Below are 25253 nucleotides of genomic sequence, written 5' to 3'. Positions count from 1 at the left end.
ATAGTTTGTTGCAACCTACATAAGTGAATGGCTTGGGATCATCCATAAAATACAACCAAATATCTTCCTGGTATTCTCTGCTTTCAGTCACGATCCATCTGACATGCGGTAACAGACCTTATTCCATCCACTCTTTCTAATCCAGCCTGAAGCTCTGGCAGCTCCCTGTCAATGTACTTCTGCAACTGTTTTTTGGGATGATCTTCAGCAAAATATTCCTCAAGTATCATGTCCCTGATATTGTCTATTGTGTCACCTTTTTTGGAATCGGTACAAATATGGATGTCTTCCAGTCCATTGGCCAAGTCATTGTGTTTCAAAATTTTTGGCATTGAGAGTGAGCGTTTCTTTTGTTTCATCAACTTATTCAAACATTTTAATCTGTGTTCCATCAGCTCCTGGAGTCTTATTTTTGGTTAGAGCTTTCATTGCAACTAGAGCTTCTTCATTCAGCGCTTTTAGTTCTTGTTCACATGCTGGTTCTTGCGATGCTTGAATGTCAACTATCCCGCTTTGGTACAGTAACTATTGTGCAGTCTTTCCATTTTCTTTTGACGCTTCCTGCATCAAGTTCAATATTTTGTCCATAGGGTCTTACAATATTGTAACTTGAGGCTTATTATTTTTTTCTTTAGTTCTCTCAATTGAAGATATATTTAACATGTTCTTCCTTTTTGGTTTTCTAATTCTAGGTCCTTGCACATTTTATTATAATTATTTACTTTGTCTTCTAGAATTTGGAAATTTAATGTTCAGCTCTTTGACTTCATCATTTCTTACATGTGCCTTAAGTACTCTGAGTAAGAGCCCGTTTCAGAGCCTCTTCTGACATCGACTTTGATCTTTATTTCTTGTCTTTTTAATGACTCTTCGTATGTGATATTCTTGATGTATTCCCACGGCTTATCACGTTTTCTCTCATTAGTGTTCAGCGTGTCAAATTTGTTCCTTGAGATATACTCTCAGGGTCGCATGTAATCCGGGTTGTACTTGGGCTCCTGTGACCTTCTTCTCTTTTTTCTTCAGCTACAGCCTGAACTCACGTATGAGCAACCGCTGGTCTGTTCCACAGTTGATTCCTGGCCCAGTTTTAGCTGCTGATAGTCAGTTTCTTTTGTTTTCTCTGCACAGAGATGTAATCGATTTGATTTCTCTGTATTCCATTTGGAGAAATTCATGTATGTATGAAAGGATACCTTCCAAAAAACAGTAAAGCTCCACTGGGTGGAGCTTGTATCATATGCATTTTTCCACTAAGGGAGCTTCGAGCAATTTGCTCAGTGCATCTAGTGGCATCACCTGGGAAGTTCTTTTTCTCCAGTCACAATAAATTTTTTCATGAAAGCAGTTTCACTCAAACCTCATTTTTTTTTTTTTTTTTGTAATGGCCAAGTTGAGAGAACAGCATGAGGCTGTGAAATTTTGTTTCCTGCTCGGGAAAAGTGCTGCAGAAACGGTTGTGATGTTGAACACAGCTTAAAAGGACAGTGCCACGGGAAAAGCTAAGTGTACAAGTGGTTTTCTCATTCAAAAAAGGTGAAATGTTGATTGATGACAAACCTAGTTCTGGACGTCCATCAACTTCCTGAATGTCGGAAAATGCTAACTTGTATTGCTTTTGGAGTTCATTCCACCAGGTCAGACTGTTAATCAAGCTTTCTAGTTAGAGGTTCTGAAAAGATTGCATAACAGTATGCCACAAAAAAGGCCTGATTTGTGACAGACGGGGGAGGAGCTGGCTTTGCCACCATAACAGTGCACCTGCTCATGCAGCCATCTCAATGCATCGGTTTGGGGCAAAAAACAACATGCCTCTCTTGTCCCATGTACCTTACTTATGAAAAAAATTCCGTGTTCTGGGGTAATCCCCTTATAGTCAGTCCCCTTTGGATAAAAATAATTGCAATAAAGACGTGGTTGGTCTTGAAAAATATTATTATATGATCTCCAACTCCATTTCTATCTTCATGACCACATTTTTCAACTCCTTTTCCTTCATCTTTGTTTCCAACTTTTGCATTCCAACTGCCAATAATTATCAATGCATATTTCTTGTATGTTTCATTCATTTATGATTGAAGAGGTTGATAAAATTCTTCCATTTCTTCATCCCTTTGTTGAGTGGTTTGAGTCATAGCTGTAGTCCCTGAATTTCCTCATGTGCAGATAGATAGTATCCTACCATAGATAGCATTTTATTTCAAGATAGATCTTGAAATCTCCTTTTTGACAATGAATGCAATTCTAGTCTTCTTCAATTATTCATTCCTGGCATATTCTTTTCTGATTCAAAAGGATAATAGTAGTTAATTTCAGCTCACTTATGCCTGGAATATTGATCATTTAATTTTTGATGGCTTCCAAATGACATATATTCATACTTCATGCATTTCAATGTCCAATTATTAATTGATGTTTGCAGCTGCTTCTTCCCCGTTTGAGTGGTGCCTCATTAGCAAATGAAGGTCCCCAAAGTTTCACACGTTTACCCCACCCACATCATTATGGCCGACTCTACTTGGAGACAGAAGTTCTACCTTAGTAATATTTTGAGTGTCCTCTGACCTGTGTGGCTCATCATCTGGTACTCATTCTGATAATATCTTGCTGCCACTCATTAGATTTCTAGTTTCTGATGATATTTCACTGCTCTCAATAAGGTTTACAGTGGCTCATTCTGCTGACGTTGACAGGCTGTTCCTTCTTGCTAATCTGAGTCTGGAAACTTGCTGGAACTTGCTCACTTTGAGAGGCCTTGCTGGTGTTTGAAATACTAGGGACCTAGCTTCCAGCATCACTGCAACACACAGGTACCACAGTATGACAAGTTGACAAGCAAATGGTGGATTGAACGTGTTAACATATGCAAATTATAGGTTGGGTTTAGATCTCTAATAGAATGGTCAAGGGCATTTCATTTTGATAATTTTAAGCATTTATTGGCTTTTATTTTAAACTTAATTTAAGATTTTGCTTCAGTGTTTTTCTGGTATATCTTTTACTTCTGTACACTCTCTTCCTCTGGGTTAGAAATAATGAGGTCCCTTTTGGTATGGATCGTGTGATTGTGACATAGGGAGCTCACGTATGGTTTCATCAGGCCACATGATTTATAAGTCCAGGGGTACATCTTAGGGACTTTGTGACATAGCAGTACCCAATGATAAGAGAATCCAGATCTAAATCCTCATTTATAAACATGTGCAGCAAATATTCAGCCCTCTTTGGGGGCCACGGGCCCTGGGACCCACCCCACTGTTTGGCCTGGGTGCACCTACAGAGTCCACCATTGCCATGTCAGGAGGGCGCACACTGTTTCTACAAAGTGATACCTTTTGACTCCTTGGTGGCTTTATGGGTATGGAGATAACCGTGATGTTTCACAAGTGTTCTTAATGTGCACGATTCTTCGTTAAAGGAGTAGCGAATCATTTTGGCAGATCGCCTGATGCTCCTGCAGGAAGAGCCCCTTTTTAGAAAATCTGAACTCAACTGTTAAAAATAAATAGAAACCTAAAGAAAACAGAAACTCTTAGTTAAGACAAAGCATTGTTGTTTTTAAAACGTCCAGGCTCTTATTTCATGTGAATTTGCTGGTTACCCTCGCAGCTCTGCAAAGGCAAGCCCCGGTGGTACAGTAGCTGAGCATTCGGCTGCCAGCAGCAAGGCTGGAAGTCTGAACACGCCACTGCTCTACAGGACACACGGTGAAACGCCTGCTTCTCTGGAAGCATCACGGCCCCAGACCCCACGGCGCAGTTCTGTGGGAAGAACACAGGGAAACGGATAGGGGATGAAATTTACACAGTTCTAAATCACCGCCAAACAGTTTGCTTGTTCAGTATAGTATATTTTCAGGATTAAAACCATCCTCGTGGATATGAGTTTTACATGGTACATATGTCATTTTTACTATCCACCATTAGCTGCAACATGTTGAGCAATTAAAATTCTCGCTTTTAACACATTTATCATGCCTTAATTAATGTTTCGATCGTTTTGAACTGTTTCATAGTTTAAATCTGAAAAGAAATAAAAGGTACCTTTTAGAGTTCTGTGTTTATGGGAAACTATGAAAGGATTTCTAAATCTTCCTTCTCCATAAAACGGCCAGTTTTTCCAGTGAATTTCAATGCTGTTCACATGCTGCTTCCTGTTAGATTTTTAAGGAGAAAATGGATTAATACATATGGGACACTCGTGAGACATATACATCTGTGCAAACCCTTTCAGCCCTTCTTCAGGGTCAGTGAGCCTCAGAGAGATACAGTTTTGCTGTGATTTGAGACCCCAAACTGATTAAAGGAACCTATTTAAAAATGTGAACTCGGTGAAGACACCTAGAGGAAACAACATTTTCCCAGTTCTGAAGAATGACCAGCCCCCCAAAGAATGAATACTAGGAACTAATTTGTTAGGAAAATTAATTTTGAACATGTTAACAATGCACTTAATAGATTTTAATAATTAGTGGAAGGCATTCAACATAAATTAGTGGAATGTATATTATTGTTTTATAGACAAAGTGCAATCTTATATATTTTTTTGCTTTATGATAATACACCAAATTAAAAAGCAAGACCAAAGTCGATCCTTTCCACCTGATATCACACATATTGATATTCAGTATACACCCAAACTCATTTAAAAAAAAAGACCCAGGAGATAGCTGAGAATAATACAGTTTGGAACACCTCAATTCTGTACCAAAGCCAAAAAGAAAAAAAGAAAAATCCCCCACAAACCTACTCCTATCAAGTCGATTCTGATTCACAGTGACACTACATAGAGTTTCAAGGCTGTCAGTCATCTCCGGTGAAGCTCGTCTCATCTTGCTCCCACGGAGAAGTGGAATTGAACTGCTGACCTCCTGGCGAGCAGTCCAACTTTTAAGCAACAGCACTGCCGGGGCTCCTGGTCAGTTTAGGGCCAGAATTCCTTATTTTATTCCTCTAGGCTGGCCAAATTGCACAAATAAAACTATGAGAAAGCCAACTAAATTTGAATTTCAGATGCACAGTGAATTTTTATATAAATCTCTCCCAGATATTTCATCCAGCAGTTTATCTGCATTATAGATCTCACAGAGCTTCCAGTTGAACTAGTCTATGGAGAGCGCTCAGAAGAAAGGAAATCAGCTCCTTTGTATCTGAGATTCCATTTTACCAACTCGTTATCCATTTTTAAGGTTATCTTCCCCACCGCCTACCTCCCTTTTCTCCTAAATGCCGGTCTGGCTTAGAAGACACACATGCGAATGCTGAAACCAATCTAGTTCTTAAATACAGCTCCATACCAAGTAATTGCTGATGGATAGAGTGAATCTGCAAAGAGACACGGGGTCAGGAAAGATTCTAATGTGGGGTGGAAACTACCAAAGACATCAATTTTTCTACTGCCGCATCATTTAGATAGCCACCATAAAGGGGTAGATCCAGGCTACAAATTGTTCTGATGAAATAGAAAATGCCTAGTGTGATTTAGTAGATTCTGAGAGATGAGAATTGAGTTTCAGTTGAAAGGTTCCTCTGTACTTTCATTAAAAACAAAAACAACAACAACAAAAAACGGAAAGAAATTGCTACATGTTTGATGTTAGAGTAAAATGAAAAAATTAGAAGACCTTACTTTCTGTTTACCCTGAGAAAAGTCTCCTGGAGATTTCCTTGAACAACGCATTATTTTCCAATTCCATTTTTAGTTTTGTTTTGTTGTTGTTTTTCTGGAGGAATATTTCTTGTGGCAGTCAGAATCTGAGTGCTAGGACTCAGGTCATTTAAATATATCGCTGCAGTTTAGAATGGCATATTTTATGTTTCATAAATCTTGATAGGCAATCATCCTATGTGATAAATTTCCTAGGATATTCTTGTTACTTCGGGAGACTTTTATCATAAAAGAAGTTTAATATGGTAGTGTGTCCTACCTACTGACTTTTAGACTGAGCATTTTAAATGCCAGTGGGTTTAGGAAAAGGAGGATAAGTCAACAGGGAAGAAATATTGATTTTGACTTACGGTTTTTTCCCTGGGTCACATTTAATAATCAGAGGACATATGAGCAATTACTGAGATAAGTCTTCCTCTTCGTAAGAAGGTGCCCAGGCTTAGCTGCTTGGAGAGAGCAAGAGCAAGCCAGTCATCCTCAGAACAAATGGGGGTTATCTGTCCCCAGACACTTCCTTCCTGAGCAGGCAACACTGGATCTCATCCCATCCTTATATCAGCATGGAACTCTCCCACTGAACTGGGATCACCAAGATGACATATGCCTGCTTTCCAAGATGGAGGAGTTGATATGGAGGGACGAGTTCGCTTTTCTCTTCTCTTCTCAGATGTCCAGGTCCTAAAAATGCACTCCAGGTGGCGTGATGCCCTTGTCTGGGTCAAGATTGCAAACTCCAACAGACCCAAGAACAAATGGGCTTTAAAAACAAGCACAGCTACCCCACTCCCTTCCCCGGCCCCAAATCAGTATATAAACTTTAGCCAATTGCATTTCAAGACATTTATTCTCCTAGAAAACCTAAAAGAATATTTGACCACTGGAAATGGACAGAGCTAATGTGACTCTTCCATTGCCAAAGTAGAAATCAAATACACAAGTGTGTGTGTGTGTGTGTGTGTGTGTGTGTGTGTATTATAGAAATTGTCATAGTTGTGTTCGGGGGGGGGGGGGGAACTGGCTAACAGAGCAACACAGGTTAAGTCATGCTTTAAGAATTCTAGGTAAAAATCAAATTGGAGATTTAATTGTTCTCAATCAGGATTTAATCAGAGATCCACAAACAGGAGCATAACATAAAGTCAAAGCAAATCACTGCAATGCAGAATTCCCCAAAGTCAAAGGTCTTCTGTTTTACATAGTTACCAGAAGAAGAGAAAGTTAGACCCCCTAGAAATCTGAGAGCAACAATGGGAAGAAATACTTTTCATGGAGAAAGCATGTATTTCTTTGAATGATGCAAAAAGAACCATGCCCTATTGACGAGCCTATGGACTTGTCCCATGGTTTTTCTTTTAACTTCCCCCAAGAAGCTACAGGATTTTATAATTGAGCCTTTGAAGTTAAAACTTTGGGGAAGTAGTTTGAAAACCTCATATAATTTCAGGTAGGGAACTTGGGAAGCAAAGAAATCTCGGAAGCAACTAGATTCGTATTTTTAAACAGCTTTCTTTTCAACATGTTGAAAGAAACAGAGATAAAAATTGCTATAAAGTGTGAAATAGGGTCCCAGAATTATTTCTATATGTCACAATACTCTCTGTCAGAAAACCTAAGTGCCGTTTCTCAGGGGATTTCAAACTAATCCCAAATAGATAGCCACAGTAGTTCTCCCCAAAGAATTTATAAATCTTTGCCAAGGTGACTTAAAAGAAATCCAGAAAAATACAGATATTTTGCTACTGATATTTGAAACAACACAAATAATGCTAGCCACTAGATATATTTACTTGGCTACGCCCAAGGCAATAACTGTCGTCCAGAAATTAAATGGAAAGTGGAAGTAAAATAGGATAGAACAAGAGTCCGTGAAAATCGGTCTGAATTGTTACAGAACATGGTCAAATGCCCTGAAAATCTTGGAAACAGCAGCACAGCATTTTCAGATACAGAGCCACAATGACCCCCTCTGGTCAGAAGGCACTCAACTAAGACTGAGGGGCAGCTAATTTCTCAAAGGAAGACCTCAGTCTTGGAGATCGTTTGATAATGAGTGCCACCTGATGGGCATAACGTAAGCTGAGAGCAAAATCTATTAGTAATCATAACGTGGACTAAACAAGGTCTGAGTCTAAGGAAATTAGAAGTCCTCAAAAATTAAATGCAAAACATAAATGTCAGTGTTTCAGGGATTACTGAGCTGAAATAGACTAGTATTGGCCATTTAAAATCGACAATCTGCTATATCGGAAGGGATAAATTCAAAAGGAATGATGTCAAAGTCATCATTAAAATGAACATTTTAAGATCCCTCTGTATGGTAGGATAATATCCATATTCATATAAGGAATTCCAGTTAATATACCTATTGTTTAAATCTATACACCAACCATTGAAGCTGGTAAGGAAATTTGGATTGTGCCAACTTCGTCAGTCTGAAATTGGTCAAATCTTCAATCAAGCTGCATTAATAATTCTTAGCAATTGGAATTCAAAAGTTGGAAATGAAGAAGAAAGATCAATAATTGGAAAATACAGCCCAAGAATAAAAACAAAACTGGTAATAAAATGGCAGAATGTTGAATTACCAAATGACTTCATTGCAAACACATTGTTTCAACCATGTAAACAGCAACTATACAAGGGAATCAAATTGACAGCATCTGTTGAAGAGACTATGAAGAAGCTCAATATCAGGAATCAAAATGAGGCTAAGGCCTGACTGTGGGAGAGACCATAATTGTTCTTATGTAACTTCAGGTTGAAGCTGAAGAAAATTTTTTAAAGATTATAAAAGCCAAAATATAATCTTGAATTTCAAGAATACAGCAAGAAGATGAGGGGGTACCCCCAAAAAACATGATGTTTTTTCAAAACTGTTTAATTTTTTTATAAAACAACTTTATCACCTTCAAAGTATTCTCAATTACACTTAATACATTTGTCCAAACTGCAATTCCATTCTTGGAAACATTTTTCAAACACATCCGTTTGGATGGCTGACAGTGCTTCCCACATTTTTTTTCTTCACCTCTTCAACATTGTCAAATTTCTGCCCCTTAATGTCCCTCTTCATTTGTAGAAATAAAAGGGAGTTGAGAGTGAGGTCAGGTGAGTCAGGTGCATGTGGCAAGAGAGGCATATTGTTTTTTGTCAAAAACTGGCACACTGAGATAGCTGCGTGAGCAGGTGCATTGTCCTGGTGGCAAAACCAGTTCCCCGTCTGCCACAAATCAGGCCTTTTTTTGTAACACACTGTTATGCAATCTTTGTGGAGCCTTTACATGGAAAGCTTGATTAACAGTCTGACCTGGTGGAATGAACTCCAAATGCACTACAAGTTGACATTTTTGTCTGCTCGATTGCACATCCAGAACAAGGTTTGTCATCCACAGGGATGAAGAACAGAAACATGGTCAAAGGGAGACTACAAATGGTGTAAGATATGAAAATAATAGTAATTTATAATTTATCAGGGTTCAAGGAGGGTGGGGGAAGTAAGGGAACAATGAGGAGCTGATACCAAGGGCTCAAGCAGAAAGAAAATGTTTTGAGAATGATGATGGCAACATATGCACACATGTGCTTCATACAAATGATGTATGGATTGTTATAAGAGTTGTAAGAGCCCCCAGTAAAATGATCTATTATTTTAAAAAGAAAGAAAAAAAGACAGGCAAGAAAGAAAAGATCAAAGTGGATATCAGAAGAGACTCTGAAACTTGCTTTTTCCCATAGTGTAGCTGAAGCAAATGGAAGAAATGATAAAGTAAAAGAGCAGGCGATCCCAAGAAGACCAACTAGTAGACGAAATGTGTAAAGACCTAAAATTTGAAAACAAGCTCAGCATATCTCAAGCTAAAAGAATGGAAGGAAAAAAAATACACACCTCAAAGTTACAATATTTGAAAGATTCTATGGGGGGAAATATTGAATGATACAGGAAGTATCAAAGATGGACTGAACATGTAGAATATTGTATCAAAAAGATCTATTGACCTCCATCATTTCAAAAGCTAGCTTATGATCAAGAACCAGTGATACTGAAGGAAGACATCAAAGCTGCATGGAAAGAAGTGGCCAAAAACAAGGCTCCAGGAGTGAATGGCAAAGCAATGGGAATGTTTCAACAAGCTGATCAAGCACTGGGAATACTCTCTTACTTATACCAAGAAATCTGGAAAATAACCACTAGGTCAGCTGACTGGAAGAAATTGAGATTTTTACTCTTTCCAAAGAATGTTGGCCCAACAGAATCCAGAAATTATCTAACAATAGCATTAATATCACATGCAAGTTAAGGTTTGCTGACGATCACTCAGTAATGGTTGCAGCAGTACACTAACAGGGAGCAGTCCGAATTCAGGCTGGATTTACATAAGGATTCAGAAGGAGCTGTATCCTTGCTGGTGTCAAGTGGATCTTGACTGAAATATCAGAATACCAGAAAGTTGTTTTCTTGTGTTTTGTTGACTGTGCAAAAGTATCTGACTGTGTGGACCCTAAACAATATGGACAATTTTGGGAAGAACGGGCATTCCAGAACACTTACTTGTGCTCATGGATCGAGAGGCATTTTGTCTGAGGCACTTTGACTTAGACAGGGAAATGTTCAACTCCTGACAAGGTTGGTTGGGGCTTCTTCACATGCAGGTTTGGAAAGTAATAATTCTATTCAAGAAACATCCATCTAGAAAACACAGAGATAGCTTCGTGTTAATGAGTATTTTTGTTTCAATAATGCTGAGATTCCTATAATGAAAAATGCTCCGTCCATTCATGTTTTCTGTGGACTCACGATCAGCATAGACATTGTCATCACAGTCTTACAATCTGCTGTGAAACACACGTACACACACCTTTCAGGATGTGACTCTCAATATATACTATTTTCAAAGAAACACTCTAGAATACTGGAATTTATCTGGCTTCTACTAGTTTCTTGTTTTCATATTATTACAACTTAAAAGATGTATTTATATATAAACTAAGTTCATTGCCCTGTTTCATTGGCTTACTGAAACACTTTAGAGAAACGATTAGGAATGATACATCAGACATTCATTCATGAAATGGTTTAAGGATGCTGGGAAATTTCCCTAGAAAATTGAGTTCACTGAGTAATAGCTAGAGCCTAGGTCTGCTTAAAAAACAAAACAAAAAACAAACCTTTTGGTTTCTCTCTCCATCTTTTTTTTTAATTCAATTACTGTCGGAAATTTTAGTCAGGCAAACGTTTAAAATTTAATTTTGGTTTATGTCATCAACTTAAACTTCAAAAAAAGGTTTCCATATGTTTCAACACAAAATTTGTTTTCATTTTTAATAAAATCGATTTGAAATGCTTCAATACAGGGAAAAAGCTCAAATTACAAATTAGCCTTTTAAATTATTGGGAAATTACTCATAGAATTAGAATGTTTCCATTATAAAATTGTATTCAAAAGGAAAATTTGTACAATTAACTAACTTTTCTGTGAAAACTTTACATCAAACTTTAATTCACTTCGAAACATTAGTTCATGTTGCAAAGCTGAAATTGTGGCAGTCCTTCAAGTGCAAACAATGTTGAAACTGGGTATATAAAAATGTGTGTCACAATATTTAACCAGAGACTAATTAAAGTCATATTAGTTACTAAAAATGTCAAATTTTGTGTTAACACAACCTATAAATTGTTAACTTATGAACTAGATAAATTCTATTTTACACAAAATTTTCACTATTTTATAAAGAGCTTGTAATGTTAACAAACAATAGATGCCAGAAATTACTGCTTCTAATTATAATTACTGGGGAGTTATAGAATAGTGAAAATATCATGAGTTAGAAAATATCATGAATAAAATTCTATGAAATTCAATGACATTAGGATACACCTAAACTTCTTTACCCATTATTTACCTGTTATACATATTAAAATGGATAAAACCCTAGTTTAAAATAAAGTTTGTGAAAGTAGTCTACTTAACTATAAAACCATTTATGAAAGAACGCATAGTATACATTTTTTAAATCTTAACCTTACACTGCATCGATAGAATCATTATGTCCACAACAAGGATCCCTTCTACATCTTGAGCTGTCCAGTCATAGCTGTACTCTCTGTCCAATAAATACCACACTGCAATCCAGTCATGAACCAGACATCATTCAATGCATGGAATCAAGATAACGACCAACTAGGACATCATTGCACATGAGGAATGTCTGAAGAAAGCAGGAATGTTAGCCTGGTGACTGTTTAAAGCATGAACAACACAAGATATTTTAGATAACCGGGACCTCCTAAAAGTTAATTGCTTGTGACCATTAATAGACTTTACCAAAAGAGAGACAACAGATGGGAAATTCTTGAGCACCAACCTATGTGATTTGATATAAATTCTAAAGTATATAGAAAATTTCAATGATTCATCAGCAATGGGCAGCAAAGTCTGTGAATAGACACAGCTACCAAAAATGACATTGTCAGATTCAAAATATACACTAAATGATTCTCTCTATCATCAGTCATTGTTATTTGTTTTTTAAAGATCATTTTATTGGGGGCTCTAATAACAACCCATACACCAATTATATCAAGCATATTTGTACATATGTTGCCATCATTATTTTCTAAACAATTAATTTCTATTTGAGCTCTTGGTATCAGCTCTTCTTTTTCCCTCCCCCTGAACCCCATCCTCGTGACCGCTGGATAAATGATAAGTCATCATTATTTTCCTAACTTACACTGACTGCTATTTCCCTTCCCCCATGGCTTCTGTTGTTCCTCTGCCAGGGGGTGGTTACGCGTGGATCATTACCTCGCTGCACCCCCCCCCCACTTTTCACCTGTGCTCCTGGTATCACCACTCCCATCTCTGTTCCGGAGGGTTTTATCTGACCTGGATTCCGAGTGTCTAGAGCTCTTATCTGTAGCGGTGTCCATGCTCTGGTCTAGCCAGATGTGAGGTCAGCAGTTTAAAACCATCAGCTGCTCCTGGGGGGAAGAATGAGGTTTTCTAATCCTGTACAGATTCAGTCTTGGAAACCCACAGGGCAGTACCACCAAGTCTTACAGGATTGAGAGGAGTTGGAACTCTCTTGATGGCCATGAATTTGTTTTGTTTATCTTGGTCCCAATGTTATAAAAAGTTAAAAATTGATATATATCAAAATAAAACAAACCCTTCTTTGAAGTTTACTGGGAATAGGAGAGACAGCAAGAGAGAATCACTTGGTAGATGGTAGACACATGTGTTTGGTGATGGGAAAGACTATCTCAAATATGAGTCAAGTCAGTACAACTTGACCAAGGCAAATAAAGTCTCTACAAAGTACATAATAAGAAGTGACAAATTCAGTAAGTGCTGTTAAAAATACAATTTTACAACAATAAAATCAGCCAAAATAAATGAATGTGGCTACATAGTTAGAAGAGTTTACATATATATATATATATGTATACATATATATATACAAGAAAGCTTAAGTCTCTTGGAAAAAATGCATTTTTTTTTAATTCCATAATTTTTGGAACTTGAAAAAGCCCATTTCTATGCGAGCACATGATGGATAGGTAGATATGTGTGCATAGGCATATTCAAATACATGCTTGTGTGTGGTGCATAATATTCATAGTTATAATAAAGCACCAAATGCATAACTTACAGAGACATCCTAGACTTATACAAGCAATTCATGAAATTGGTTTACCAGATTGAAGAGTTTATAACCATCATCTCAAGGAATAATTTCGTCAATTGGCATAACATAATCCACCAAGGTAATATTGTGCTCCCCAATTAGGTGACTAGCACATGGGAAATAAAATCATGAGAGTAGCCATGGAAGTTACAACTATTAGTCTCTACTTGGCACTTGGAGTATAAATGCGTGAAGAACACAAAATTTGAGGAAAAAACGAGTCCACTAGTGTGGGAGCCCATAGGAACCTCCACCTCTTCTAATCTGGGCTCAGAAGAACTGTGTGCAGCTTGGTGGCCACTACTGACCATGCTGACCAAGGAGAATTCATTCTCTCTCTCTCTCTCTCTCTCTCTCTCTCTCTCTCTCTCTCTCTCTCTCTTTCGGCCATGGAGCAGATTCTGACTCCTGGCGACCCTGTAGGACCGGGTCTGACTGCTCCTGAGAGTTTCTGAGACTGTAACCCTGTACAGAGGTAGAAAGCCTTGTCTTTCTCCCAAGGAGCCGCCGGTGGTTCTGAATGCTGACCTTGTAGTTAGCAGTCCGACGTCTGACCACTATGCCGCCAAGGATTGTTAAGGATACAATAGCGCATCCCGATTAGGATGGGAGAAAAATCATAGAACACAACTCAAGTTCATAAAATGGCCAGGTTTTGTTTAATTGATAGGGACTGGGAGAAACCTCAGAGACAAAGTTCCTAAAATACTCTTTTAACTTACCATATATACTCGAGTATAAGCCAACCTGAATAACAGCTGAGGCACCTGTATAAAAATGTGCTGAAAAACTCGGCTTATACACGAGTATATACGGTAGACTTTAAACCACTTAAATAAGTCACCTGTCAGCCAAACAATATACATGCCCTTAAATTATTCACTGTGTCAGACTAAACAGTCAACGTTTATGCAAAATTACAGATGAGAAGACAGAGGGGAAGGGATGCAAGATCAGTGTAAAACAAACAATTCTGGAAATGTAACTAATGTCATAAAACAATTGGTATACACTTTGTTAAGTAAAAACCTAATCCATTGTGTGGGCTTTCACCTGTTATTGTTAGGTGCCCTCAAGGCACCCCTGAACCACCAGACCCTGTCACGACATAATAAATCATGGCGTGGCCCTGTGCCGTCTTCCACATGGTCCCCGTGCTTGGCCCATCATTGTTAGGGACACAGTGTCCATCTATCTCCTTTAGGCCTTCTTTTGTTCTGCTGCCTCTCTACCAAGCAGGATGGTCTCCAGGGACTTGACTCTCCTGACAACTTGGCCAAAGAATCTAAGACAATGTCCTGTCATCCTTGCCTCTAAGGAGCTCTCTGGCCTTACTTCTTTCAAGAGAGATTCGATTGTCCTTTTGGAAGTCCATGGTACTTTCAATATTCTTTGCCAGCACCACACTTCAAAACCTTCACATAAGAAACAAAAAGATTGTAGGGGGAAAGGGAATATTTAGACTGAACCTGGAGACTATTTGAGAGGATAGTCTTAGCTATTGTTAAATATGGTAAAGAGTGTTTTGTTTGTTTTATTTTAAAGAAGTACTCTTGCTGTAGGATTTTTTGGAAGAAAGCAGTAGGATCAGTAGAATTTCAAACTATGTAAATACATAGCTACTCATTTTTATCAAGGATTTCCACAATTAGGTTTAAAGTTCCTCATTGGTAATGTTCAAAAGGGAAGTTGCATTTCATTGAATGTGTTGATTGAGATAAAAACAGGGTTAAACACACACAGCAGTGATTGCAGACACTGTTCTTATGAGCATCTTTATTAATACTGGCTAAAAGATACATAATTGTGACTTATATGTAAACAAAAGGCTCTAAACTTTCAACCAAGGCACACAGATGTACGCATGCATGTGCACACCCACCCTCCGCTACACACACTGCTCAGAAAGTAGAGTTTTATCTTCGGCTATTTTCCCTCAAGGCTGTCAGATCAGCATATGCTGGGACAGTCAATAAGTAACCTAACAACTTCAGTCTTTTTACATTTTGATAGTAAATAAGGTACATATTATTCTAACGTGAACATGGGAAAGCACTTTTTTCAAAAATCTTACCTATTTTATAATGTCCTAAAATACTCACTTTGCAGTGTAAGACCAGGTTAAACATAGAAGTGACATTCTGAGCCTGGGTCTTCCTAGTGCTAGGGATGAGAAAATAGCACATGGACCGCATGTTTGCACAGCAGGTACAAGATGCCATGCTGGATTAGCAATTATGTGATATTTGTTCTGTGCTGTCATTACTGAGAGACTTTGAAAATAAAAATATATTCTCAGTGCTCTCAGATAATGAGTTGGTTGACTCCTGTGTAGAGTTGAGCTGTTTCTTTGTGAGGTTTTTATTTTTAAATCATCTTACCTTGAGAAACTTCATTACGTTGAAAGAACAGCATCCAAATATAGATGGAGTTCAGACATTCAGCCAGAAATTTCATAGATGTGTGCAATTTCAAACCTGATGGAGCTTCTTGATGTGTGTTCTCCATTATACCCATAACTAATAATCCAACTAATGATTTGTGGGTTGATAATTCATTATTGAGACGGAGGCAGAAACCTGTTTCTCCCTGTAGCTCCTGCCCAATATGAGATGGGAGGTATGAAACTGTGTCTCTGGGCTGTTGTAGCTCTGGTGGAAAAGGCAGTGACTTTAAACCAGATTATCTCTAAGACATACATGAAATTCTATAGCAGGGCTACAAAATTAGATTTTAGATTCTATGCTAAATTGTAACACCACAAGCTCAGTGAGGCGTTTGAATTCAGCATCGTATGCCAGAGAGAACGTCAGGAAGCCATCACATTTACTCTCTATTTCCCCTCCTGCGGTGGCCATACTTGAACTCTCAACAATTTCCGTGAGTGTTCACGCAGTTATGGTTATCTCATATAAAGGTGCTTTTGCCCCAGAGACATCGCTGCTCAGTAACGTTTTGGGCTAGCATCAGTTCCTCCTCCGTAAGGACAGGCCCCAGCACCACAAAGGATTGAATTCTTATTAAATGAACATGGAATGATTCGGGTATGCCAGGATGAGTTCTGGACTTAGCACCGCTCGGTCTTCTCTTCTATGTGAAATATTTTTTCAGCTCTAGCTTTGAGATATGTTTTATGTCAAGTTGAGAAATGATTCCCCACCAGATGGGGATGGTACTTTGCATTTGCCCTCAATTGAAAATAATCTTTCTGTGGAACCAGCAGGAAAATGGCTCTACCTCACTCCTGGGTTCTATTTATCAGTGCCACAGTGCCTGATACTTCGGAGCAGAATGTCTTCATTTTGCTATTTTCAGGAAACCTCTGTGATCATGTGAAATCAAATTGAATTTTTCTGTACATTACCTTTAATTACAGAAGTCTGAAGATCCTGAGTCAGTTACTCTAATAGTGAAGTTTTCTTTTTGTTTTGGGTGGCGGTAGGGTATTTATTTTGGGGTCTCCCTCTAACCAGATAGTCAGGTTCTGATATCAAACAACACAATTATGCCTTGTACTAGAAAAGGAAAACCTTAAAGATATCTTCATTATTTTAGCTGCAGTAACACATAAATGTAAATGTGAAACAGCTGGAAATGTCCAGAATGAAAAATAAAGAATTCATAGAAAGAAAATGATGTGGAGGTAAAGACTAAATATTATAAATGCACCAATTCCTCACACAGTAACTTATAATTTAATTTAATGTGATATAATGTAATTCCTAAACAGGAGCTCAATGCTTAATTTTGCTGGTTTTTCTGATGCAGGCACTTGTCAGACTTATTCTGAAGACCTTTGGGGAGTGATGTGCATAAAAATTTCCACAACAAGCATTTTTCAACAAAAGTAGTACAATACATACATGCATGCATACATGCATACATACATACATACAAACATACATGCATACATACAGACATACAGACATACAGACATACGCACGTGTATACATACAATACATGCATGCACAATACATACATGCACACATGCATGCATGCATACATACACAGGATTATTAGGCCCAATGGCAGCAGTGTTACACAGATTTCAAACAGAAAACAAAAATGTTTTAAGTTTGCAGAATTGACTGGGCTGTCACTCTTGAAGTGGGGAAACTGTGTTCTCGATATGAAAAGAAGTGAACAAAGGATAGTGATCGAATATGTTAATCTCCACCAAGGACCAAGGACCCTTCCCTATTTCCTAGCTGCTTCGTGGTTAGGAGGAGCTGTGGTTAAGCATTGGGCCGCTACTGCAGGCCGGTAGTGGGAAACCAGCTACTCTGCAAGAGAGAGCAGGGCTGCGCGGTCTCACAAACGGACAGGGACAGGGTCGCTGTGAGTTGGAATCGATTCATAGCAATGAGTGAGTTGGAATCGATTCATAGCAATGAGTGAGTTAGTTTCTACCTGAGTGAAAGTCACAGAATGGCCTTAGGGTAACCGGAATTGAGTTCAGCTATTGCTATTCTATAACGCAGACGACACACTCCACCTACCCTTTATCCTCTTGCCTCAGCGCCCACAAAGGCCACTGTTCTAGATGCTGGCTTGTGGTTTGCCAACAGCCTGAAACTCTGAGCCACTCCTCCGAAGGGAGCATATGCAACAAGCTGCCTGGTCAAGTTCAAGGCTGCAGCAGAAGCAAACTAAACAAAATTAAGAGAGAAGAGCATGGATCTTTGCCAGAACCAAAACAAAGCCCCTGCCATCGCGTTGATTGGACCGCACAGGAACCCCCTGGGACAGAGGAGAACTGCGTCCTCAGGGTTTTCAAAGATGACGGACTGCCTGTCATTCTCCCCCGGAGCCGCCGGGAGGTGTCGGTTACCAGCCTTTTGTTTGGCACCAGATCGCTTTAACCGCTGTACTACCAAACTGTTGCCTGTCTGCCACCAGAAGATTGTTGTCTCACCCTTTACATATGGGTTCACAACCTTAAACCCTTTACATATGGATCCACAGCCTTATTTTAAAGTAATAGTTAAAAAGAAGTGACAGTATAATTTGAAGAAGATGAAAGTGGGTCGTTTGGAGAAAAATGCTCCCAACAGATGGATTGTGTTGTTTGGTTTGGCTGTATCTCAGAGGGGCTATGTCAATGGAGGCCACCCTCTTGCAGCTGTGTTGCATGCTTTTCTGGTTTTCAGTAAAGGAAACTCAGGATTGACGAACTGATAGGGAGAGCAAGTAGAATAAGGGGTTTCAGAGAAGAGTGGGTGCGTGGGATGTACAGTGGTGGGAGTGGTGGTGGAAGGGAGACGACATCAAGGGATCCATGCAGAAAAAGAATGTTTGGAAATTGATTGTGGTAGCCAATGCATAATTCTACTGGATGTGATTGCATGATAGAATTATATGGTATATGTATTAAATCCCACCACAACGAAAAAGAAATCGCAAACAGCATTCTTTTTTAAAACAAAAGGTGATCTGATGGGTCTTCTTTGTTTTCTTTCTTAGGTTTTCCAGGGAAACTTTGACAATGACACCCACAGAAAAAATGTTATTGACCCTCCCATCTATGCCCGGCACCTAAGAATCCTTCCTTGGTCCTGGTATGGGAGGATCACGCTTCGGTCAGAGCTGCTGGGATGCACAGAGGAGGAGTGAGGAGACCCTGCATCCCACACCCTCGACTCCCCCAAAGTATTCCTGCAATGGACCGTGCAAACTCTGTAGAAAAATGGAGTACCCCCCCCTTTTTTTTCATGTAAAAGTATCCATTTATGGTAGGCCACTGTCTTTAAGAAGGTCTAAACTTGCCCTGTCAACGTGTCCATTTTGCTTGCATTGTATTACTTTTCTTACCACTTTCTGAGGGAGTCATACTGGCTGAAATACGCTGGGGGAAGAAAGTGCCGCTCTATTTAGGACAAGAGTGAAGAGAAAGCTCATCTTGATTAAATAGCCACTAGAGTTGATAGAGCTTTTGCAACCAATATTCAATCAGTTCTTACAAAAGGAATACATGTTAGCAATCATTTTTCTTTTATTTTTCCCTCTGTAATGACTCTGCATTACCCTAATTGTTTCCTTGTGCCTACCAAACAAATCATATTTGTCACAAGATTTTGAAAAAGAATCTCTAATATGCAGTACTTATATAATTACCTTCCTTTTACTTTCATTTTTCTAATCAACGATTATTGACTTATTTTTATTTTGGTTCCCCTCCACATTCTTTGTATTCTATATTGCTTGAATAAGGCTATTTACTTTTCAACTGAATGTACTCAGTTATTTGCCTAAAAAGGGGGCTGTGATCATTTGTATATGTGGAGCATAATTGAAACTTTGTAGATTGATCTGTATTTATTGATCTGTAGATTGAATTGGCAATTTTATATTTGAAGGAAGGGATATACCTGTGTAACTTCTAAATACTTCCTTTATGGAGAATCACATACTACCTTTGGGCAAAATTAAAAACAACCCGAAATATGCATTTTGTCCCTTTGAAACTAAATCCAGGCCTTTGTTTAATGGTCTTTACATGGCCTTTACTTTAAAATAGTAGAACCATTTATTCTTTGTAATTTTTTAGACAGCAAATATTAACAGAGTACTGCATAACTTGGCCAAACATACTCATAGTTACTTTGTTCATCTTTGAATTTCCTGTGAAACTGAAAATTTATGGAGATTTGAAACCGGTTTCCCAGGAAGGCACATTGTGTAGTTATCTGTGAACAGAACAGTATGTAGTAATGACCAAGTAGTATACCATTTTCACGTTGATAATTGATGTCTATGTATTTGGCTTCAAAGGTCCTGAGAAAACAAGCAATTGTCATAACCATTTGTTATTGATAATGGAAATTTCATCGACATGTCACTCAGCTGCAAGCTCACACTGCCTCCACAGAAGTCCTCAACATCTAATTTATACATTTTACAAGTATTTATTTAAAAGGCTTAGACACAGAATTATCAGAATTTTAAAGAACGGGTACTGGGAAAGAAAGTGTAGTTTATGCACGAAATGTTGAGGTCATGTGCAACATTGCTACATCCCTTTGGTTTGTTTGGTTTGGTTTTTTGTGCCGCATCACAAAAGCCTCTAGACTGTTACTGTGTTGTCTGCCCTGTGTTGAAGGCATTTCTTAATGATGTATATATGGAGTGGTCTTCAGTCAGAGGGAAGGATTTGAAGAGAAAGTCAATCATAATGACATTTTTTAAATAAGGGAAAAATTGGCTAGTTTTAGGGTTACTAGTTTGGCCTAGTCCCATACCCTTGATGATTGGTTTGAAGCATCAAAAATGCTAATCATTTTCATCACCTCTCAAAAATAGAACTGCTGTGTCTTCGATGTTGTCTATTTTGGAAAACTAAAATTAGGAATTTAGAATGTTTTTAATAGACTATTTTTAGATTCATGCCACACATAATTACTTAGGTCCCAAAATGTACAAACATTCAAAGTTTAGCCACTAGTCCTAATTTTTTCCAAGCTTAAAATCACATTACTGTCCCATCAAAGGTCTTACCTCTTTAAAAATTACGAGTAATGCTTTGTGATGACTTTTTCAAAATTGCTCATGTCTTCATCACCTATTTTGAATATGTTTACTGACCGCTTTTGGAAAAGAGATTATTATCCAAGGAAGTTGCTTAAGATCCTAGTACTTACCTTTTAGAAATAAGTTTAAACTACTTTCTCTTGCTTGTGTACTTTTTCTGCTCTATATACGATTCACCAGTATGGCAGGTCCCATGGAGCATTGATTTTGTCCTAAGACATTCCAAAACTGCTGACAACAAAGGGACTCCCACATGCAGGAAAATGGAAAATGTCAAGTACTTGGTAGCTTTTGTGTCATTTGTGTCATCAGTTACACCAAGCTTTGCAAATGGATTCTATTTAAATTCACATGGAACCAAGTGCAACCTAATGAGCAGAACACAGAGAAGAAAGACCTACGTGTCGCCATGCTGAATCACTATCATGGGCTCATCTGATCACCTAAGAAATTCAATTCAAACATCTAGTTTTATTTATGGTCCAATAAAATTGCTTATCAGAGTTAGAGATTCTTATTTTAGGATTGGCTTTCTCATTCAGAACGGCTTCAAAATGGGGAGTGTGAATTTTGAAGAAATAAGGACTAATGATTGTCTCTGTGATGGTCAACAAAGTATGAAGTATAACACCCAAAGCTGGTGTCTGATGTGTCAGTAAGGACAAAACTAAGACTCCAATAACCTTTGCAACCTTTCATGCTGTGTAATATTCCAATGTGGGGTTTTTTTTCTTTGTATCTATATATACACTTAAATCATGTAGGATGTTGTAAAATCAGTATGACCTTGTCTAGTCTTTGAACTTAAAATAAAAATTTTGAAAATCTGGGATCCTTTCGAAGCAGTTGTAATTAAACACATTTGTAACAATACACAAATTGTCTGAACGAGAATGCCCACTGCTCTTGATGACATCTTGTATTGTTTCCTTTTAAAAGGCAACTACACGCAAGCAGAAAAAAAAAGACATTATAATATGCAATAACTACTTCCCCAAGTTATTATAATGTATGCCTGCCTCCAATTTCTTTCTCTTTTTTTAAACTCATTTTATTGGGGGCTTGTACAACTCATCACAATCCATCCATCCATGCATTGTGTCAAGCACATTTATATATATGTTGCAATCATCATTCTCAAAGCATTTGCCTTCTACCTGAACCCTTGGTATCAGCTCCTCATTTTTCCCCTCCCTCCCTGCTCCCCCTCCCCCATGAACCCTTGATAAGTTTATAATTCATTATTATTTTGTCATATCTGATAGCATCCAATATCTCCCTTCCCCCACTTCTCAGCTGTCTTTTACCCAGGGAGGAGGTTATATGTAGAACCTTGTAATCTGTCCCCCCTTTCTCACCTTCCCTCTGTCTTTCTGCTATTGCCACTCTCACCACTGGTCCTGAGGGGTTCATCTGTCCTGGATTCCCTGTGTTTCCAGTTCCTATCTGTGCCAGTGTACATCCTCCAGTCCAGCCGGATTTGTAAGGTAGAATTGGGATCATGATAGTTGGGGAGAGGAAACATTCAAGAACGAGAGGAAAATTATGTTTCATCATTGCTACACTGCATCCTGACTGGCTTGTCTCCTCTTCACACACAGCCCTTCTGCAAGGGGATGTCCAATTTCCCACAGATGGACCCTGGTTCCCCACTGTGTACGCCCCCTCATTCACAATGCCATGAATTTTTTTTTTTGTCCTTCATGCCTGATAACTGATCCCTTCAACACCTTGTGATCTCACAGGCTGGTGTGCTTCTTCCAGGTAGGCTTTGTTGTTTCTCAGATGGCCCCTTGTTTATCTTCCAGCCTATAGGACTCCAGAATCTATATCTTTTGATAGCTGGGCACCATCAGCATTCTTCACCACATTTGCTTATGTGCCCACTTTGTCTTCAGCAATTGTGCCAGAAAGGTGAGCATCTCAGCTGCCAAATTGTTAGAACAAAGTGTTCTTGTGTTGAGGGAGTACTTGAGTAGGGGTCCACTGTCCATCTGTTTCCTTAATACTAAACCTATAAATATATGTACAAAGATCTATTTCCCCCTGACTGTATTTAAATATTTTGACATCTATTTTTGCTTGTATTTAGACCTCTATAACCACCCTTTGCCTCCTAGTTCTTTTCTCTATTTCTTTGAGCTTTCCTCTTGTCCCACTATCATGGTCAGCCTTCATTTGGGTTTCAGTAATTCCTCTTGGTTACATTGCCCTTCATCCAGCCCTGTCAGATCTCTTACACCCTCCTTGCACTAATTTTGGATCACTTGTTGTTCCCTTGTCCCTGGGTTTGTTAACACTCACTTCCTTTCTCCCTCCTCCCCTTCTCCCATGTCCCCCCTGGAACTCTCATCCCATTATTCTCTCATTCAGCTTGTTTATCCCACCTATCCCTTCCAGATAAACACATACCATCACAAGAATTAATACAATGAAGCAACAATAGAAAGTACAGTGCAAGATATGACAAAATAATAATTTATAAATTATTAAGGGTTAATGAGGGAAGGGGTATCAGGGTGGGAGGGGAAAAATAGAGGAGCTAATGCCAGGGGCTTAAGTGGAGAGTAAATGTTTTGAGAATGATGAGAGCAATTAATGTACAAATATGCTTTACACAATTGATGTATGTATGGGTTGTGATAGAGTTATATGAGCCCATAATAAAATGATTTTTAAAAAAAAGAAAGTAAAACAATAGCTACAACAACAACACACACAAAAAAATCCCTATAAATAGTTCAGGGTCTATTTGTTGTCCTTCACAAGCGCTTTCCAGTCGAGTCAGATGGGGTGCCTTGCTCTGGCCCCACATCTCTCCCTGGGGACTTCATTGCTTTGCTCCCCTCGCTGCTCTGCTGCATGCCCCCAGAGGCTGGCTTCGATGTAGTGGGCTCAGGGCAGGCACAATTCCTGCCATGGGTCTCTAGTGTTGTCTACAATGGTGCTATGGGTCAGTGAGGAATGCTGTGTCCCATGGTGGGGCCGGCCCTGTGGTCATCTCTGTGCATTGCTGCTCTGAGCAGAAACATTGTCCTCAGGGCTTGGTGAGCCAAGATTTGCTTCACTCTTTTGTCCCCCCCCCCCTTCATTCGCTCCTGTGTGCTGTGATCAGACAAGTCCCTTTCCTTGAACTGTAGCTTCAATGCTGTCCTCTGAAGTGAATTCTTCTGGGGGGGTGGGGGGTGGGGATGGTGGTGCTGTTCACTGAGTTGGTAATGGGGCCGGCTCCTCAGGCCTCTCTATTGGTTCCCTGCTTCATGTCAGTGTGTTGTGTTCTTGTCTTGGAGCACCAGGTTGAAGTCTAGACCCTCTTTCCCTGTGGAGACACAATCAACACCCTCCCCTTGGGTGTGTTAGTGCCCTGTTCCCCCGGCTACCCATGTCCTCCCCCCCCTCCTTTTTAGTGGACTACCATATGTATCCCATATGTATCCCTGAGTTTAGTATGGACCCTGCCATATTACCTGGAGCTCACCCCAGGAATGAATGTATACATTAGCTTCTTCCCTATGCCCCCTTTGAATGTTTTGAGCTTACCTCAGTGGATTCATGTAGTACATGTCCTTTTGTCCTCCCATTTCTTTTGATGGTGAAAATTTCCCTTCAACACAAATAATCCAAACTTATAATTGACATTCTGTATATTAAAAATGTTATATTCCAGGATCAATCAGTCCATTAGTAATTAGATATGATTGCTATTATTTCTATTGTTTGTGCAGTTCATGATGCTCAGGAGTATAATGAAGAAATTAAGTCAGTAATAGACAGTAATACAAGAGTAAGGATGTATACTCATTGATTTCAGATAATACTTTAAAAAATCATAACCTTTGCCTTCTTTGAGAGCCTTGTATTTAGCTCTCGGCCACTCCCTGGTGAATTATTAAGCCTGTGTGCTTCGTATTTACAATGATTTTCTTGAAATTCCAAAAATTGAGGAAAGAAAGTTCTTATTAAATATGGCATCATTAGTTGAGCTTCAATCAATCTCTGATAGTTTTTAGTATGAGCTTATTAAATGTGTTTATGCATTTATACAGGGTTCCTATCTAACTGCATTTCAATGTGAAGATTGCATCAGGCTTCCATTGTTTGCCTTATTTTTTGGCCGCCACACAAATACAATGAACATACTTTTATTAGATAAGAGTAAGTAACATGTTTCAATTAGATAATAAAAATCAATACATCTATTCAGGGAGGTAGTCCACTGTGACTGTGATAGTGGAATACATATTTAATAGAAGATTTTCAACTATTAGGCTTTAAAAAAAAAACTACCAAATCAAGATGTGGACAATAAAGATACATAGAATTCAGAGGGGAAAAAAATCTGTCCTTGTTGACATCTGCAGTTTCTGAAA

At 38.7% G+C, this 25253-nt stretch overlaps 1 protein-coding gene across 1 annotated transcript in view; it reads left to right on the top strand.

The window, feature by feature from the left end:
• Positions 1-21713, top strand: part of EDIL3 (EGF like repeats and discoidin domains 3) — a 401517-nt gene extending 379804 nt beyond the window's left edge. Inside the window, exon 11 of the mRNA XM_075542664.1 lies at positions 18820-21713. Coding sequence (XP_075398779.1) covers positions 18820-18969 — 150 coding nt within the window. The 3' untranslated portion in view covers positions 18970-21713. The remainder of the gene's footprint in view (positions 1-18819) is intronic.
• Positions 21714-25253: the final 3540 nt, after the last annotated feature.

This window comes from Tenrec ecaudatus, chromosome 2 (assembly GCF_050624435.1).
Source record: "Tenrec ecaudatus isolate mTenEca1 chromosome 2, mTenEca1.hap1, whole genome shotgun sequence".
Lineage (NCBI taxonomy): Eukaryota > Metazoa > Chordata > Mammalia > Afrosoricida > Tenrecidae > Tenrec > Tenrec ecaudatus.
Note: the sequence above shows the minus strand (reverse complement) of the source record. Positions and strands in the feature narration are given on the sequence as shown.